This window comes from Fistularia commersonii, chromosome 27 (genome assembly GCF_037954325.1).
Source record: "Fistularia commersonii isolate RoL2024-O1a breed Wild chromosome 27, RoL_Fcom_v1.0, whole genome shotgun sequence".
Taxonomy (NCBI): Eukaryota; Metazoa; Chordata; class Actinopteri; order Syngnathiformes; family Fistulariidae; genus Fistularia; species Fistularia commersonii.
In genome coordinates, this window is record NC_141310.1 from 11,512,769 (window position 1) to 11,533,415 (window position 20,647).

At 49.3% G+C, this 20,647-nt stretch overlaps 1 protein-coding gene across 1 annotated transcript in view; it reads right to left on the reverse strand.

The window, feature by feature from the left end:
* fto (FTO alpha-ketoglutarate dependent dioxygenase) overlaps window positions 1-20,647 on the reverse strand; it is a 138,249-nt gene that overhangs the window by 107,525 nt on the left and 10,077 nt on the right. Inside the window, exons 2-4 of the mRNA XM_086174892.1 lie at window positions 6,952-7,029; window positions 4,991-5,987; window positions 2,706-2,831 (exon numbers count right to left, since the gene is read on the reverse strand). Of these exons, the coding sequence (XP_086031018.1) occupies window positions 2,706-2,831; window positions 4,991-5,987; window positions 6,952-7,029 (1,201 nt within the window). The remainder of the gene's footprint in view (window positions 1-2,705; window positions 2,832-4,990; window positions 5,988-6,951; window positions 7,030-20,647) is intronic.

Sequence of the window (20,647 nt, forward strand, 5' to 3'; positions counted from 1 at the left end):
GCGGCGACAGAGCTGTCATTCACAGCACATGTGCATATTTACACCCGCCTTCAGCAAGAGTACACCGGCTAATGCCCGTGATTTGAAAGTCAAACAGCCCAACGCTTTGGGAGAAAGATATTATTGTTTGGTGGGGGGAAACCAAAAAAAAAAAAAAAAAAAAAAAAAAGACGGCGACAAAGAAAACAACTCGCCGGTGTTTTCTTCACTCTGATGAGATTGTGAGGGATTAGGTCTCCGGGCAGAATTACTCTGCGTCTTTAAAACTGTTTATATCCAATAACAAATTATCTCCATCAATCTGCTCTTTTCTTGGCACGTCTGACGCGTCGCTGGGATCGGAGGGGCGGGACGGGGGGGAGGAGGGTCGAGGCAAACTCAATAACTGTAATAAGTATTTATCTTTCTTTCAACCCCTGTGCCTGCTGCCACTTGTCCTCCTTTCTCAGAAAGCAGGCTTTTAAATATATTGGGTCAACTCTTTTCTCCGGTCCCCCGGTGCATTGGGAGCTGGAAATCTGATTATTGAACAGGCCCGGTGTCAAGACTTGCATTGTTCTTTTTTAACCACTGAAATTCCATTTGGGTGGAGATGATGGTGATTCAATTTGCCTCCAGCGACTCAGACATTAGCGGTTCAGAGGGGCCACCCGGCGACAAATGATGCAGAAAAGACATTACGGTGTCTGTGGTTAGACGCCACTGTAGTTTTCTTTTTTTTTTTTTTTTTTTTTTTTAATACCGCAAAACTACTTATCATACGTCGCCCGACGCCAAAACGCCGCCGCAATATATTTTAACACTCGGGGTTTATTGGCGTCCCCGCTCGCGCGAGTCACGGCCGTAGCGGAACGGCGGCAACCTTTAGCGTGTGCGTGTCGCGTTTGCAGGGGGTGCCAAGTGTTTAATTCAGGTAGACAGACAAAGCAACAGACGGCCGAGGCCGGCGTGAGACGCTATCGTGGAGCGGCAGTCGGCCTCTCAAGGGCGTGCTCACCAAGTGGAGCATAAATCCCCACTGATCCGCGACAGTCAAGTCCCATTAGAACGGTCTGCACAACAGCCCATCACTCTATTATCGCGGCTGGCCTGAAACTGACTGTTCTATTGTAAATCTCATCCAGCTAAAGGAGGTCGGCTTCAAGCCCTGTCAGAACGAATATTAGGTGCGGGCGTCGTCGCTCTCGGAAGAAAACGTCGCGGCTTCAAAGAGTCAACTTCAGGGAATTTGTTTAAAAAAAAAAAAAGGAAGGGAAAAAAAAAGGTTCTCCTTTCTGACTTGTAAAAAATGATCGGGGATGACACCTATTTGTGGCCAATTGAAAGACATCCAGGCCGGTCTGACAGTGGACTTTTTGATTTCCTTTATCCGATTCGGCGAATTCCTGGTTGACGCGCCAAATGAGGCATCGCTCCCTCGGCCAGCCGTGGTCTTATATTGTTTCCCAACAATTCTCATCGTCACTTCATCCGTTAGAGTTACCTTTTGGGGCGTCGCGCTCCAGATTCTGTCCTCCCCGTTGGTCGAAATTGAGGATTTTACGGTCTCTCCAACTTTCCGCTACGTTGAGATTAATGCGCTCGGGCTGGAGGCACGCGAGGAAAAGGCCGGTGGACATTTCTTCACCTATTCTTTGTTTTTGACATTTCATGGAGCGGCAGGCTAACAGAGATACTAATCAACTAATGGATCAATATTGAAAGTGAGCTTAGTCTAGGGCTGAAGCTATCAATTATTTCACTAATCGTGGAATATGTCGATTATTCTGACGATTAATCGCATAAAAACATTGACATCTGCAGCTTGACGATGCTTCCTGTTCAGATTTTGCTGTTTGGGAAAATGTATTCCATTCCAAGAAAAAAACTCAGTGTACTGTGTTTTTTTTGTCAGTTTAGCTCATCATGGTCTGTTATTTAATAACATTTTTGCTGTTTCTGTCGCAGCACACCTTCACTTTGCTCCTCGCCTCCACGCTTTAGTAATGTTAGCATGTGAGCTAACTTAAGCTAACTTAAGCATAACGTGAACTAGCAATACTGCATTAAACAATTTATCCAGGTCATAAGTTGAGTAATTTCAAATCAAATTACACCATGAATCGTTTCAACCGTAGCAAAAATAATAGCTGAGGCTTCTTTTTTTGTCAATGATACAAATAAAGTATAAGTAGCACATTCAGATGCCACATATGTATACACTAGTTACATTATTGCTAAAGTCCATTCACATTCAGAGGCCAATATGATCATGATATGAATAAGATATTCATATCATGATCGTCTCCATAGTGTCCGTGACAGACCTCGTCCCTTTTCTTCGCTCTCTTCGACCCGAAGCCTCGGCCGCGACGCAGACGAACGTCCTCGCTGACGGGGCTAAAAAGGAGGAAGGCGGAGGTGTCTGCGGCGGCCAAAACATTAAGTTAAGATTTACACCCTCGCTGCTCTCCGTCGCTCCTCTCCGATAGAGACGTACTCAGCGGCGAGGCCAAACCTCTGTAATGCGCACAATTTCATGGAACTTTAGCCCCTAACACACACACACACACACACACACACAGGCTCAAGTTTTTTGCTTCCCCGTGAAAAGTTATTGGGACAAGAAACACTATAACAGAGAGCAAAAAAAAAAAATAACAATAAAATGTTTTATTCTGCAAACGCTGATATAGCTGTGTGTGTATTAAGAGATAATTTAGTACCTCTCATGTAATAGCAGTCTCCGGACTCCAGCGGCAGCGTCAGGCCCGGCGTGTGGATGTCCCAGGCTACCTTGAGCCCGATTCTCCAGCACGCCCTCTCGCCGCTTCCTCCCTCGCCGCTCTCACCTGTCGGACGCACACGGCCAGAACGCACTCCGTCATTCGCAGCTTCGCAGTAAAATGTTTTTTTCTTTTTTAATGAATTTCTTCGGACGAGTTTGTTTCCGTTGGGGTTAGAACTGACAGAATTACGCCGAAAACGTCAAAAAAAAAAAAAAAAGCCATAAAATAACGACGGTGGAGCCGATAGAAAAATTGACTATTACTCTCTGCAACCCATAAAAGAAAGTGGAGGGGCTGACAATTTGAATTTCTCTGAGGATAATTAAATCCATACCAGCCAAACAGTTGTGGTGAGCCGTGTCTCATTTGTCTCCGGAATCTAAGCCCGGCAGCCGAGCGAAGATAATACGCGTTGCCGTGATTGTATTGGCTGTTAGCGCGGGATCTTTATGCCGCCATTATGCCGCGCGAGAGGAAATTGTCGGATAAAAGCCCCTTGATGTTGTTTAGTAAGTGTGTGAGTGTGTGTTATTGGACGGTATGTACGCCGCGGTATTCCTGTCTCGCCACCCGTTCCCTGTAACCACCTCCTCTGTTCTTGCCTCTCCCTCCATCCGTACATGGCAGACGGAGAAAACAGGATTTAACTTGGCTGGCCGACACCCTTCAAGCAAAATCAATACTAAAGTCTTTCTGGGCCTCTCTGCCCCACAGCTGCCTTTTCCTTTGCTCAGCACGGATAAATAGTAACTTAATTTCCAGCCATTGTGCTCTGAGAGCCAGCTAATGACAGCATTCCCCAAGGCCTCCGGAATGGCGGAAGATCATCCTCCGTGCCGGAAAAAACTCAGCCGTGGCAGATTCCTTTGGATCAGCGCAGCTGGGAGAGAAAAAGGAAAAAAAAAAAAAAAAAAAAAAATCTTTTCCCGGTTTGAGCAAGGTGCCTTCAAAATGTTTAACCAAAGAAAAAAGCAGGTGTCGCTCCGTGTGCGAGATATTTTATGCGCTTTACTCGGGTAGGCGGGGGGGGGGGAATTTCCAGAAAAGCCACCTCTTTTGGGTTAAAGTGCAAAAAATTCCTCAAGGTAACAATTTCATTAGTCTGGTCCTGGGGATGGAGCCCAGCTTCAGACTTTCCTCTGCGAACGTCCGGGGGTGTCGGGGCGACTCGGGGCCCCCGAACGGGCGCAGCTGCTAAGCGCGGCAAGGTGTTATACCGCGGCGTTTGAAGCCCGTGTTCGCGGGGTCAGAGTTGAAATTGCCCAGAACAAATCATCCAAGCAGACCTCCAGAGCAGGTGTTTCCGCTTACGCGTCCCCTCCGAGGCGGAGGGGGGTCCGGCCGCGGCGGGGCGGTTGGCACCGCACCTGCGAGGCCAGACATGGACTCCAGACTCCTGCCTCTTCAACTTGGGCTGAACTTCATCTCCATCGGCGAGAGGAAACCCGACGTTCTTCTCTTTCCTCCGGCCTCGTAAAACGGTCTGGTGAGCGGACGTTCGGATGATATTTAAGACTCCTCCGGCGCGGTTTAACGGCGGGCTTTCGGCGTATCCGCGGCAATAATGCGACGTCGCACGCAAAAGGGGAGCCGGGTCGGTCGCGAATGCCGTGTTTTGCGTTTGGCCCGGTCGCGCGCTGATGTACGACAGACTCGCTTCGATGACAATTTTGTTCTTGAAAGCGAAAGTTCCCGTCTCAGACAGACAGACGCTCTATCGGCTCCATCAGCAGACGCTATCGGCTCTCGAGAGGGTGCGAATTCCGTGATTAGCAGACATCATATTATCCATACTGTAGAGTCTAGGAACACTTATCAAAGCGGGCGTCATTATTCCCTATCAGATAATTGCACATTGATCATTTCTCGGGGAAATGATTTAGATGAGATGCGGCGCGCGTGATAAGGACTGTTTGTTCGACGGCGCCACTGAGAGCTCGGATCCGAGCCTCTGTGATCTCCCCGGCGCGCGGCGAGCGATAAGGCTGTCAGTGGCAAGCCGGCGATGACATTTGCTAATGCCCTGACACTATCTGGGAGATGGATCTGATGCTCGCTTCACCGGGGGCCGCGGCGACGGCTGCCGCGGCGCCGCTGTAGGCCGCGCGATGCTAGCCGCGTCTGATCCGCAGCAGCGTCGCTGAGATAAGTTGATGGGTTATTGAAGTGAAAGAGAGGAGGGATCCCCAATTTCAAAGACGCCGGGGGGTCGGAGCGGTTACCTTTGTCGTCGTGGCAGCTGTAGCTGTAGACGGCCACCGGCGAGTGGTTGATGAGGTTCTCATCGTGGTGCCATCCGACCGCCATCTTCCCCATGCCGTAGTACGGCTCCTCTTTGAGCTGGCCGGTCGCCGCCGGGTCCATGTAGTTCAGCAAGGTGACGTTGAATTTGAAGGACCCGGAGTCGGCTCGCGGCGAGCCGGGACGGGAGCCGCTCTGCCCGCGCTCGCTCGCCTCTTTGCCCTCCACGTGGAAATCCAGCAGGCGGTGCTTGTGATGGGCCACCTGAGTTTCTTGCCCCGCGCTTTCCCTCTTGGCGCCGCCGACCGCCTCGGGCGCCCACGCCGGGGACTTCCCTCCGGCGGGTTTGTCCTGGGAGGATTCGCCCTCCTCGCTGCTGTGTTTGGACCCGGACTCCCACTCCCCTTCCCGTTTGGTCCCGGAGCATCCTTCATCGCTGTGTTTGGACTCCACGTCCCACTCTTCGCTGTGCTTGGACTCCGTGTCCACCTCCTCGCTCTGCCGGGACCCGGAGTCGCCTCCTTCGCTGTTCTTGGAGTCTTCGCTGTGCTTGGACTCCACGTCGCCTTCCTCGCTCTGTTTGGCCTCAAACTCTCCCACCTTCAGACACTGCGTCAGCCTGTCCCCCTCCTTCAGGTGAGAGATGTCGGCGCAAAAGAAGGCGTTGAGCTCCCACAAGGCTTTACAAGCGACCCTCAGATCCGGTTGGCAACAGTCTTGCCCCTTCGGGTCGCCGTCTTCGCTGTGCCACGGGATGGCAAAGAGTCTCGTGTCGAGATAGCGGTAGGTGTGGCCCGGCTCGCCCAGCAGAGCCCGCGACACGGCGGTGAAAACATCTCGGTCGCGGACGCGGACCAGATCCCGCAGGAGGCAGCCCTTCGTCCTCAGGGTGAGCAGAGCGGCTTGGACTCTGCAGTGGAGCTCGGCCGGCAGGGAGCAGGATCTCCTCAGGACCAGGCCCGAGTAGCTGGAGTCCCACTGAGAAAACACAAATATTTCCGATGAAAATGATCACAAGCGGACGGGGTCAATCACCCTGCTTCCACTACAACATACCAGGCGACCGACCTGTGAAACGATCGCTGAGGTTCTCTTGGATTTTTGTGTAAAATGCACACCGAGCCAACATCGCGCGAATAATGGTAATGGGAGTAAAATCACCTGTTCATTTTTTTGGCGACGAAAGCATTGATCTTTGTTTTTGGACCGTGTATCTTAGCAAGGCGACACAACAGCGAGAAGCTCCCTGGTTCTATTCCAACAAACTCTGTAGACTTTGCATGTTCCCGTATTGGAGACCTTGACTTCCCAAACGTTTGAATGAACGAGCGATATATCTTGTCGATACGTGTGGTCCTGCGATTGACCGGTGACCAATCCAGGGAGGAAGCCTGCCTGCCTCTCGGCCAATGACAGCTGGGATAGGCGCCAGCCCCGCCGCAACTTAAACTGCAGGCAAGCAGTAGTTCATGAATGGATGGCTATCTTCACAGAAAATAGTGATTTAAACTATTATTGTGAATTTTTGAAGGCCACTTTACACTGGACTTAAATATGGTTTATATTCTATATGTATCACTGTGTGAGTAACCAAGGCTTCCATCCTCCATCGGCCTCCACGCTCAATAAAGAGGGAGAGATGTCAGGAAAATGGAAGGACCCATTTGCTTTCGTTTTACAAAGATACATAATGTTGAATGGAAATAAAATGATGGCAAAACATCACATACAGCTTCTCGTCTGCAGGTTATTTTTTCTTTTGTTTGACGTCCGTTTATCAGAAGCATCAGAGAAATCTTCCCGCAAAAATGCATTTAATGCTTTCAAAGGACTGATTTTTGTCATATATAAGTACCATGTGCTCACGTCTTCTCTCTATCGTCACCTTTTCCATTATTTCACTTAAAAGATTTGCCGTCATCATGTTCTCTTCTTCACTCACCAGTTGTTGAAAGCCCTTATCTGAAGGTCCAAGGAATGGGATCTTCTGGTCTCCCAACTCCTGCAATAACCTCCGCTTCTGTGAAACACATCCAACATAACAATTTAAAAAATAGATATATATATTTCACTATCATGCCAATACCAACAATGCATTACTTATCAATGAGCAAGGTGAATTGTTACAGTTCAACAGTGTGCATCGGTGCATTTACAAGAATACACAGTCACGCCAAAGTTACTCGTGCAGTTAAGATGGCCGGGAGATTCCGGCTGGCGGTTAATCATTCAAACACGCTGACGCCTTCGAAACACTGCGCCGCAAATTTTCATTAATATCTCCCATTTCTTTTTTTTTTTTATGATGTTGTTTGAAAATGCCCTCGCAGATCTGTGTCTATAGAAAAACAAAAACAACAAGAAACCTGGATGAAATAGACCGTCCCGCCAAAATCGCCCGTCCAGACCCCAAAGATGGCTGCATCCAATTCGGCATGTACAATAAAACCCAAAAAAAGGAACCTGACAACTCTTCCCCCTACAGTTTGGCGAATTTTACCTCCAGGCCTGGAGCTTTACCTTGGGCTAAACAACGCAACACCTGCCGACAGTTTTCTTAAAGGATGCGCGTGCGAGCGTACAAGCGCCTCCGAGTTATTCAAACAAACAAAAACAGACTTACAGGCGGATTCCAAACCTAAAAAAAAAAAAAAAAAAAAAAAAAACAAACAACATGAACTATTCATGGCCAAACTGCACTCAAAGGCTGCTGGGAGATAAACTGACAACCTGACACGTTCATCTGTGTCAAATTCCAACTCGTGGCAAAAGCTGCAGATATCAAGGTGAAGCTGTGTGTGTGTGTGTGTGTGTGCGCATTAATCTGTGTGTCTCCGCGGTGTGTGTTGGTACTGATGGTATCCTGGCAGTCATCTATGGCAGAAGTGTGTGTGTTTGTGTGACACCATTGTTCAGTCCCGCCAACACCACTGTACCGCAGAGGCACAAAGCGTGACTTCATATATTTTAAGTGTGTGCGAGTGTTAAAATCTACACACACACACACACGCCCGTCCTGAATAAACGTGCAGCCTGGAAAGCAGACGTTACGCCTCGACCCCGATCACACAGCGCCGGGGCCGTCGCACACGCGTGCCAAATACATCGAGCCGCTCCGAAATTCCAAAGTCACAAAGTCACCGCGGGCCGGCTCTCGGCGCATCAGTAAGCCGCTGTGTCTTCCTAGCCGCACCTGATTCCAGCAGCAGCAAAAAAAAAAAAAAAAAAACACTAAATAAAAATATAAAAAAAATCCGTGTTTCCACTCAGACCCGGGAAACGAGATTACCAATCCCGTAATAACGCAGATGCTTCACGGTAGCCATGCCGACCGTCTGCGCTGAGTGATATATCTGATGTTTTTTTGTTTTTTTTTTCTTTTTTTTTTTTTATTAATCTCTCCCTTCCTTGATGGGATTATCCCCTCAGCCGGACTGTTTATCACAGAAAAACATATTAGGTAGAATAGAACTCAATTGGTTTGCTTTGATCGTGGCCTATAAGAGATATCACATATTTTGTACCCGCGCATTTATTAATTTAATTTATTTCCCATCTGTGACACTTCAATGGACACTTTCTTCAAAGTCCTTCTTTCAGAGTAGATTAATGTCCGCCGCTTAGCATCAGTCGCTGAAAATAGCCAGATAACTCCACTAGTGCGGGGATGGAAAAAAGAAACACACACACACACACACACACACACACACTCGAGGTCTACGTTGCACCGGCCCCTCAGGGTCCATCGGATTGTATGAGCTGCGGCTGCAGAAAGGGGAGCCGCCGGGTCACGTTGCTATCCGACGTCATTCGAGCATCACAAAGTCCAATAAGCTAGTAAAAAAAAAAAAAAAAAATTAAAACAAATAAAATCATAAAAAAAGAAATACAAGCATACATAGATAAATAAACCGCCTATTATTTACCGCACCTTGCACATTTTCTGCATGTTGGAAAAATGTCCGCGGGTCCGACGCGGCCTCAGAAAGTGACACGATGAAAGATGGCTTTGTAAAGGACACCCGTGTTTAGACAGCGGGCCATTCGTGCTTGTGTGACACCTATTTCTGAACTGCTTCCCCTCCTGCAGAAATGACGGTGAATCAACAGTTGTGACAAGCCGGCCGTTAGACGTCGGCACGAAACAGACGGACGCCCCCCCCGGGCGCATCAAAGGTGCTTCCGCCCCGGTCCATTTGGCGGCGGGTCGCGGAATTTCGCCGGTAGCCGCGAAGTGACTCAGAGTACAGAGACGGGGCGGGGGAGCGCCCAGCCCACCGAGGATTTGTACGTGCGCGGAGGTAGCGCAAGTCCAGGCAAAGTAGCACCCGGGGATAAAAGAGCCATTCATTTTGGTTCTGTGAAAATAAATATAAATAAATGGGGAAATCACAAAAGGCCCCGAACGGCGCTTAAAGCCTCGCTTGTAAAAGCTCCGTGTCGGTCTTCACGAGTCTGCGCCTCCAGGTTGAACTACAGTGAGATAACGCAGCACCTACATGCCATCACGCCCAGGCACCGACGCACAAACACACACCGTTCCGACGCCGAGGCCGAGCAGAATTCCCCACAGGGGTTGTTCCACCGCGGAGCTCAAACATACGCCCCGGCCCGTGTCATAAACAAACAGCGCCGAGCCGGCCGGGTTGGCGAGGTGGGCGGGAGGAATAACACCTCCGATAAGATCTGGCTTCTCTTTGATTCGCCGACATTCAGAGGGGGAAAAGAAAAAAAAAAAAAAATTAACCTTTCTTCTCGCTTCTGAATTTTTTTCGCTCGCAACCGTTTAGCCTTCGGTCGGCCTAAAAATACCGGCGGGGTAGTTTAGTGGGTCGGTGTGATGGGTAACCTGGCAAAGCGGTAAATCACTGACTGGAATGCGTGGGAGTTGACCCCCGGAGCGAGGGCGTCGGTAATGTGTAAGCCCCCGTGTCCGCGTACTCCCGCCCGGGTCCGAGCCATGAATACGAATTAGCCCTGCGAAAAACTACCGGCTGCACGTTTACATTTGTTCTTTTCATCGATTAGCTTATTTCGACGGCTGAAACCGTCATGAAACCAGCATGGAATGATACATCAATATGTTACGCATCTTCATTTTTCACATTAAATATCCAGTTTGTCGCTTCAACAGCCCTTTGAACTGATTTTATTCAACTGTCGGTTTGTCTTTAACTTTAATCCAAGATCAACAGATTGTCATTTTCCACGTCTTTTTATGGCTTTTGGCAGACACACTCTTTTGGATTTTGGATTTTTAACCCCGGTTTCGAACTAAAATGTAACCTTTGCACAGCGTATTTCGAAAGCTAAAGCTAAATTGCTCTACGCGGTTTTCTCAATACCTGAGGTAAACTCGCTCGGGATCCGACCGCCGTTATAAGCGAACGCCAGTCCAAAAAATGTCACATATGAGAGATAAGTCGATTCGAACCAAACTGGGTTCCATTTGCCGAATTTCCAACACCCGTCGCCCTAGCCGAGTGTAAAACCGAGTATATTGCGTGCCACGCGAAGGGGGAAAAGGCCAGAAATGGGTAGGGAAAAAAAAAAAAAAAAGGTATCCAACCTCTCTCTGTCTTGCTGCATCTGAGAAGCTAACAGAGACCCAAGATTTTCAGATCAATCATTGAGTTATTTACAAATGCACGGGGCCGGATGAGAGGACGGCGGACACATGGCCGCTCTGTTTAAGTGCTTTTCAATGTGCCTGCGGTGTCAACATCTATTTCACACTTATCTACACCTCAAAGGGGGGAGGAGAGGTCCACGTGACCTTTAGCAAGTGTCAGTTTTGGACAGTGGAAGAGAGGGAAGCGACGAGAAGGGGTGACGATTTATAAGAGATGTGTCTGGAATATTCCTTATGTAACCTTTTTTATTTTTCTGAGGAGGGGGGGGGGGGGTCGACTGAGCGTGCTCTTTGTCAAACACACTTGCAGCTTCACACCGAGATACACAATTTCACACACAGCGGCCGCTCGCTGTATCGACAGATAACCGGGCATTTCTCTCCTCGGCTCGAAAGTTGACCGACGAAACCGGGCTTGAGGCGGGCGGGCGGGCGGGGGGGGGGAATCGGGGCGACGCTGCCTCCTCCCCGCTCCCCTCCACCTCACTCGACCGGCGATATTTCCATGAATCCCGAGCTTCCACTACCGATATGCAAGGGCAGTTAGCCCTTTTGCCTTAATTGTTATTTTGCAGCCGGGGCCATAACGTTTCCATTAAGAATATGTCGATCGGGAGAGGCTTTTTAGTTTTCACCTTCAAATTACAACATGCTTTCATGAGGTCAGCTGTTTTCCATGCGGAATGGACGATTTTAATGCAGACGCGGTCCCTTGATATTCAGACGGGGTCCGGTTCAGGGGGGGGGGGGGATTCAAGGGGATGAAAAAAAAAAAAAAAAGAGTGAGAAAGTGACGCAAGGAGGGGAGGAGGGCGTCGACTGAAAGACTGTGATTAGCAGTTTTCAGCGAGGCGCCGGGGCCGCTGAGTTGTTCTAGCAGGGCTGTCGCGTCTGGAGGTGTCAAGGAGAAGTCAGTGCTTTAGAAAGAACCTGCCCCCCCCCCAACCAGCCCCCGCCTGAGTTCGCCCTCGCCACACTTTCCTGGCCCTCCAAAAAAAATCAATACGGCTGTGCAAAGTGCAGCGAGGCCTGGGAGAGGAGGGGGGGGCGGGAGGTCGGGGGTGCTGGCCGGACGGCTGCAGGGGCCGGACGGGGGGAAGGACGGGAGGCGTCCTCCGGGCCCGTCCCGAAGGCGGTGTCAAGGACGGATCCGAGAGCCGGAGGACCGAAGCCACCGGACCGCCCTTCGCCTCGGCAACCCGCCCTCCTCTCCCTCGGTGGCGCTGCCGCCTGGCCGCCCCGAAGGGACCCGGGGAGATCAATAAGCAGTTGGAGCGTTTAAAATCCACCCCCTCCCCGGACCGACGTTCCGCTTCTCGGAGCGGAGCGGACCGAGACATCGCTCGGGGGCGGAGCAGCTGGAGGGATGAGCGGCTGGACGGCGGCTGCACCTGGTCGGTGAAAGGTTTGTGATTTGTGACAATAAACAATTCAATAGCACTTGTGCGGCGGTGGTGGCGCAGAGTGTCTGAGGGGGTTTACAGGCAGACCTGTCACACACACACACACACACACACACACACACACACAACAATAGTGTCAACATGACACAGATCAGCAGCCCAGTTCAAGCGGGTCAAGCGGCTGCAGCCTCGCGCGCAAACGTACGGCGCTTCACCTCGGGGCGCCGGTGTCACCGATACCATCAGCGATCGAATGAAAGAATCCAAAATGGCCGACGCCTTTGTCGACTTGCTAATTTCCATACGGCGGGAGGCTCGGCGGAGACGCGACACGACGCGGATGAAATGCGCGGGGAGGATTCGGGTCCCGCCGCACGTCTCGCCGCGTGAGTGACTGATCAGAGCAGAAGTGGCTTGTGTCTCTAATCCGGTACCACTGTTAGACGGCGCAAAGACCCGGCTCTGTGTACCACAGCACGGGCTGATCAAACCCATCATGTGACAGGCAACCTCTTCAAATGACGATGATTTCCCGGCTCCGTGTCCTCTCGGCTCCACATTAGATCATTTTCTGACACCGCCGACTCGGGGTACTTCATCTGGGATAAAAATGATGTGCTATCCAACCCGAGGGGTAGCGAGTCAAGGGTAAACGCAGGGCTAAGACAGGGGTGGTGAGCCGGATTGGCTGACAGCTGTGACAATTATCACGCGGTATATTATAACCTTATGCTAAACATAAGATTTGATAGCGGATGTTGCCTGACAAAACACTTCAAGGCTATTTCGCCACAGAGTTAAAACCCAGCCGTATGTCAAAATTTACACGCAACATTATAAATGAGCCGTTTCCCGGAGGAAAAAAATAAAAAATATCGGGAGGATCAGACGACGTATCGGAAATAGACGGAATCCCGTCTCTTTCAATTTGCCGGCGAAGACAGCCGGAGCTGCCCATCTTTCAAAAACGTGACAGGCTGTTTTGCTCTCCCGCGATCAACTGTATCGCGTTTCTCCCGCGGACAACTAGGACAAAGTCTTGAATTATTTATCGAGTCCTGCGTTTTATAATACCGGTATTAATAACAAGTTCGCGCGGCGCTGACAATCACCTAAGCCACTAGAAAAACATATGGCGCCCAGCAGATGCGGACCGAACATGTAGGACAGGTCCGATTCAATCTCATGTCGTCTTTGACCCAGATAATCCCGCATTATGATGCGACCTCAGATTAATATTGAATTAAGGACCGTAATCATTCGCGGCTGTTTACACGGCCATCGTCCGTTTTTCCTGGAATCCCGAAGTAGATAAGTTTTCTATAATGGCATTAGCCAAATCCTGAAGTCTACCAGACAGCACTTGTCTTGCATGAGAAGCCACCTCTCATTTCTTTATTTATTTTTCCTTCACTCATTCTGAACAAAGGGAAATATTCTACCAGGAATTGAATAGCTTAATCCTCTTTTCACTCTTCCCAGTAGCTTGAATGGTGACAGATTAACACGCCGGAGGTTTACAGACCCAGCCATTTGAAAATGTAATTGCTGGTGGCACACTGCATGCATGTGTTTAAGTCCGGGGTTAATATTAAAACCCGGGATACACACATGCGCCGCGGCCCGCACCGGAGCCGGGTTACTAAAACCCGAGGACGGGAGGACGGCCGCCGTCACGTACGTTTATCAAGGAATCTGCCCCAAACCATCTCCGGCCGCCGTATAGTTACTGTTCACTTCTGCTAATTATTACAGCCAATCAGAGGGGTTAACGGGGCGGAGCCTGGCCAGACCATGTTCTGGGGCATTTAACAGCTGGCAGGAACGGAGGTGAATGCATTACACACTGCCCTCATTCAATAAAAATAAAACACCCTGACATCTGAGGTGTACTTAGAGGCCGGGGGAGCGGGAGGAAGTGATGCGGGCGGAGGGAAGGAGGGGGGGGGGGGGGGGCTAGCGATGAGGCTGAGGGTGGGCACGTGATAGCGTGATGTCCAAGTGCCACCTAGTGACAACCTTCCTGCTTCTCACGCCCCGCGGTGCTTCCCAGCGCGTCGGGAGTTAGACCGAAACCCGACGATAATCACGCTCACCGGCGGCGTATTGTTTGATTCATTACCGGAGGGGGAGCTCCGGCGGACACCCAAACCCCTTTATTCAAACAAGAGCTTATTCAATTTTCAAATGTCAGCACAACAGTGATGTATTATAATTATTTCACATCTCATTTTGCAAAACAAATCATGCAAGAAAAAAAAAAAAAAAACGTCTATCAGCCCTCCACAAGTGACCCCACTGTTTGTTCAGTTGGGGAAGCAGGCCAGTAACACTGCGCTGGGACCCCCGGTCCCCTCCCCTCATTAGCCCAGGTATAAATCACACTCCGGCGGTGCCCAGAGGTGAGAGGGATGAGAGTGGAGGTGAGCTTGAAATAATGCTTATGTCACGGCGGGTCAGCCCTCCATTATGGCCGTTTCAAAAACTATTAATCTTGCTTGTAGTCAGTGGCCTAGAAATAATTACTTCATCTAACCCATGTAATACAGCATGACCAGCAGTCGGGCCTGGTCAATTTGAGGCCGGGGAGGCGAGGCGGGATGGGGGAGACAGGCGGGTGATAGAGAGAGAGAAATGAAGAGGGAGAGAAGGGGGGACGGGGGGCACAAATTACCAGGTCCTGTCTCCCGCTGCTGGATGACTGATGTCCTGCTCACTTTGGCTATGGCCTCTTACACTCTCAACACTGATTTAGATAGATACACACACATGTGCGAGGACAAGCGCGCATGCACTAAGTATGACCATTACCGAGTGATTACACGCGGCCGCGTCGAGATGGAAACACGCATCCGATCCGAAGCTGGTCTTTTGAAAACTATTTTTGATGGAGCTGTCGTGGGTCGTCGTGCAGCAGCATCTTGGGCTTCACTGTAGCTCCCGGGGTCCGAGTCGAGAAGATATTAACAATAATAATGTTTTGCCAAAAGATGACAACTCCGGCGTCACAATAACACTGAACAGCGAAGCTGCAAAATCTTAATTACATAATTTCGGTTTGATTGAGACAGGGGGATTTCCGTGTGGGGTTAGCGTGTTATCCCACAGAACAAAAACACGCTTCAGGTTGATTAGAAAAATTGGGAAAATTTCCCATATGTGCAATTTAGAGAGAATGATTTTCTGTCTACGTAGCGCTGCCACCAGTCCAAGGTGTGCCGCGCCTCTATGTATTACTTTGCGGTTCGGCTTTCGCGACCTCGTTACTTCACAGATTTTTTTTTGTAATTTTTTTTTGGAGTTAGGTTCTTGTGATTTATTGTTCTTTGCAGTGTTTGATTTTTATTTATTTTTTGTTATTAAATACCCATATTCTAGCCAAAGAGGAAGAAACAGTAAAAACATAGTAAAACGAAATTAAAATTAATCCTATAAAATAATCAAAATACGGGATATCGGTCGCTAAACAAAGATACCGAGGAACGCACGCTCTCGCAAGAATTCGAGGATACTGTACCATCAGACTAACCGACTTAAAAAATAAAAATTAAAAAATAGGTGTACAGCTCTCATTTGCTCTGCGATGCCTCATCAGTATTCATCACCATGACTACTACACAGCCAATTCATCATCATTCGATGGCGAGTATTTCAATGTTATTGTACGTTAAAAGTATCCAAAAGTGTTTAGTGTACTGTATAAGGGTGTGGGAAGCGTAATACAGTCGATGGTGGGTTGATAGCAGTTTGCAGGAGGTTCTTAAAGGGTTGAGTAAGCTCCGTTGAAGGTTAATATATCTGGAAATAACTTTAAAATTATCACATCTTGACGGAAATTCACTTTTCACGCCTCCCGTGAAAAAGTGAGGGTCCACTGTATTCACAGATCTGGGAAATTTAGGGTCTCCAAGGTACCTCATGCATGGTTTCGGACTCTGGGACAGAAAGGCGGAAATTGAACCAGGGATCTCCTTCAGACCTTCCAGAGCACATCATATATATTCCTCTCTGAAATAGCCCCCAAAAATGGTCACCTACATTGGAGTCAATATGGTGGGGGACCGAAATTCAATTCGATTAAATAGCCTTCAGCTGCAATTTCAGAATATCAGGAGTACAAAGTAGGGCAGTCGGAGGCTGTTTTGGACGCTGCGACATCACACCTGAGTTAAAACCTCCGCGCAAAATCCGACAATCCCGCGCATCCTACTTCTTCCAACACGGCCCCCCGGCCCCCACAACTGGTGGTCCAACCCCTCCCCGCCCCGCAAAATCACAGAAAGCACAATGAAGACAGCCATTGAAGAAACCCACACGGTAAGTAAACAGAGGAAGCCGCTGCTAACTCAGCCTCCATAAACGTCACAGGAAGTATGTATGGAGTGACATAAATAAATGCAGCCCTGCAGTCGCTGTCAGGACTGGCTTTGCAGGTGCAAATTTAATTAGTCAAGGTGAAGTCTCCCTTGTTGTCTGAGAAGGTGGTGGTGGTTGGAGGGGAGGGGGAAGGGGGGGGTTCTCGCCATGCACGACTGTAAACACGCGCTATATCCTAATCAGGTGTCACCGCCGCATTTGATCAGCCTGCGAAAACTTGTCAACGAATCCCCGGCAGAGAGTGGGCCGAGGGGGAGAACAAAGGAGGGGAGCTGTCAGGAGAGAACAGGGTGGCGGTTGTGACGGCAGCGCTGGTGGATGAAGAGTTTGCCCATTAGCGGTCTCAGTTGCCTATCTCTCCCACTCCCACTTCCCGCGCCTCACCTCCCCGCCCCCCCTCTTCTGAGCTTCCTTTTTTTCCTCGGCGAGGCTAGCGACGGCGCGCACCTGACTGCGTCCCGTGGCACTCAGCCCCCGCCTCGCCGCTCCGAGGAGATCCACGAAGCTGTCACAGCCGCCGAGCAGAGCTCCCCGGAAGGAAGAAAAACCCCCAGAAGTGGTACGCTACCTTTGTTTACGCACCCCCCCCCCCCAAAAAAAAACAGGCATGTACAAAGATACAAGCTGTGCTCACTTTGTTTTTATCAAGCACTGCTCTAAGTAGTCTGGTCCTCCTGCTGAAAGCCCGGGAGAAACAGGAGAAGACACACTGTTCTCCTCCCGCCAAGGGCCTCCATCCTCATGGAGGCAGTGCATCCACACACACACACACACACACACGCCCTCCAGATACTGTTTACCTTTCGGTTCGGGCGATATTGAATGCATTAGCCGATTGAACCTCGTACGAAACACGGGCGAGTGACAAGGCCCAATCGTCTTTGAGACTAGCTCGGTAACCGAGATTACGGGCTAACAAAGAGCAGACAGGGGGGAGAGAATATTTAAAACCGGAATAGTGATACATAAATTAATTAAAGGACAAAAAAAACAAGTGGAGAATTAAAGTTGGAACATCTGTCAGCGACTTAGCTTCCAAACGTAATACCAGTGTTAGAACATTTATACCCTTGAAGTTAATGATCCCCTCTTTAATTGACAGTCAAGCAAAACTCGCTGCGGCAGCATCCTGCCGAGACGCCGATAAGAACCCCCCTCCCCCCCACAAAAAAAAAATAAAAAAATAAAAAAATAAAACAGTTTAAAGAACCTTGGCACTAATCCCTATTGTCATCCCAGTGCAGCAGAAGGACTTACAAACACAGATAACTCCGCCGAAGCTGTCTGTTCCTCAGGAGTTCTGGGGACAGCCGAGCCGCCGCGCGTCTCGAATCAGTCACTCAGATTAGCCCAATCCCTCTGTGCTGTCAGTCAGCCGAGACACTAGCCTGTCACTGCATTAACACCGGTCCATCTCGCGACGTGACAATGCCCTCTATACGTGACGACGATTGCGCGGAAGCGGTCCACTCCGCTCGCAGATAGCGAGCTGCACGGCATCGCTGTTGTTGGATTAAGCTCACGGTACGCTCCGCGCACGTGTCTTCCGTGACACTCCGACAACAAGTTTAAGGAGTCTTAACCATCGCTCTGTTTTCCTTTTTTTTTTTTTTTTATCCCGCGGTGGGAAGAATGTATCTCCCACAATATGTCAGATGAAACATGGGCGTACACCTACACTGACAAACACGGTTAGACACTGGGATAAACGGAAAAAAAAAAAAAGAAAAACTTTATGGCTGTGTGAAAACTGTAAGCTTAACTAGTGTGTGTTTTTGACGCTTTAGACGCTCCTTTGTGCCCACGGCCATCAGCCAACGGCAGTTTGGACGACACACACCTCTGAAAGAACCGCGGCGCATCTGTGCTGCTACCACAACCTCACACGTCATATTCTTTTTAATCCTCGTTGGCCCCGGCCCGCACGCATCCCGCCTATTTTTGTTTATTTATTTTACTCTCGTCATTGCTGTTGTCACTCTATTTATATTGTCGTTTAGTTTTGATTGTCTATTTTTCACCCTGACTGTTCCATTCTGTTGTCCGTTCTCATCCCTGCTGTTGTTGTTATTGTTGTTGTTCTCCCTGCTGTCTATTTATTTGAGGATATCTTTGCTATCTTCCGCCTTCTAACTGTCTCCCTACTTATATTTATATTCGTATTTATTTTTTGACGTAACTGTTACGCTGCTGTGACAAAGGAATTTCCCCTTTAAAGTTGATCGTACCTTTCGCGACTTAAATCCACCTACTTTGCTTAACATTCCCCGCAAACAACCCGAGACGGAGTTCCAAATGCGACTGGATTCATCTCCAATAAACACGATAGCGACCCCAGTTTTTGTGCATCACGATATCTCTTCAAAAAAAGAAAAAAAAAGCCGAATTAGATAAGACGTGAACTTCAGGCCGTCAAAGTAATGAGGGATTAGCTCCGGGAGTGCACCGGCTTGTACTTTTAAATGAATGCGCGGTATTTCAGCGGCACCTGAGAGCTGACACAGTGTGCTGACTGCTTTTTATGCTTCTGTGACTCACTCCTCTTCAAACAGTCCTGCAACAAATGACAGTGGATGCCCTCTACATAACAGGGCCAGGGCAAGCATGACACAAGGGTTGACAAGTGAACCCTCACACTCCCTCACCCCAATCCCCCAGTCATGACACACACACACACACACACACACAGCTCTGAGTACAGCCCTGACATGACCGCTCGGCAGCCCCTTGCTAACCTCTGGTCGTGTTTTTTTTTTTTTTTTTTTTTCTTTCCCTCATCTCGCTGGAGACAACCCTCAATTCAGGAGCGTTTTAGCCAGGCAAGTGGATGTGACCCGTTGCCCCCCCGAGTCAGGCTCATCTGAATAAACAGAGGCGAAGAAAAAAAAAGGGGAAAAAGAGAGAAAACCCGGCTACGTTATGATGGCGAGGGTGAGGGTGGGAGGGGGGACAAGATGGGACTCAGCCAAGGGGCTCCGTTCTTTTATGCGCGTTCGATCAAGTGCTTGACAGCGCCGGAGGATGGAATTACGGGCTGTTGAACAAAAAGTTGTGGGTTTAGGTGTGTGTGTGTGTGTGTGTGTGTGTGTGCGCGAGCCGCAGTCTGGGCAGTTCCCGAGGCCTGACAGTGTTGGGGTGGAGGGCGGGGAGGGGGGGTTGTGACAAGCCTGCCGCGCCGCGCCGCCATATACGGCGCGCCCACCAAACTCAGCAAGTCCATCACTCCGGATGGCCAGGGGAAGTGCCATGAAAAGAGGTCAGACGTGGAAGCCGGAGGAAGGGAGGCGAGCCGAGAGGAGGATGAGGAGGAGGAAGAGGAATGAGGGAGGGCCGGTCAGGGGTTAAATGTAGAGAAGACAGCGATGAAAGGCAACTGTCATGCACCAGTGCTCGCCCAGGAGCACCTGTCTCGAGAAGAACATGCAAAGTGTGCCGGTCAAGTCCTGACAATACCCCTACTTTTTTTTTTTTTTTTTTTCTAAAAACACACACACACACACACACACACACACACACACACTCAGATCAACACACGTACAAGCACAGAGGAAAGGGCTGCTGCTCCGCCGTCGGAAAAGGCATCGCCTCCCTGACAGCATGCCACTCAAGCTGTCATTGGTTCCTTCGCATATGCAAGGAAAACTTAGGCTGATGAGGGGAAAAAAAAAACAAAAAAAAAAAAACCACACGCACGCACGCACACACATATACACAAACACACACGTGTACACGCGCGCGAGAGGCTGAGAGAGAAAATCAGTGAGACATGAACAGACTACCTGAAGTGAGCAGACACTTCTCAAACACTTGAAGCAGAGTAAAGGCTGGAACAAGCGAAACAAAAACAGCCATGGAAAGGAATAAGAAAAAAAATGATAATAATAAAACAAACCTTGAATAACTAGGACACAGAATCAAAACTGGAAGTTGGACTTCTAAGCAAACTCCCGCGGTGGACGGATTTAAAACGCAAGGAGCAACACGAGCACAAATGCTTGTTTGGGGAGTTTCACCTAGTAAATAAAATACTCTTACCGAGATGCTTTAGAGGAGCGAGTCTCGGTTTTTGCCACAAACTTTGCAAACTAAATCTGACCAATTATCCAACACATAAAAACAGGTTTCTGTCGTATAAAGTGCTTTGCGGTGCACTGATTACAACTACCGTATTTTTCAGACTATACGTCGCTCCAGCTTATAAGTCGCACCAGCCAAAAATGCATAAT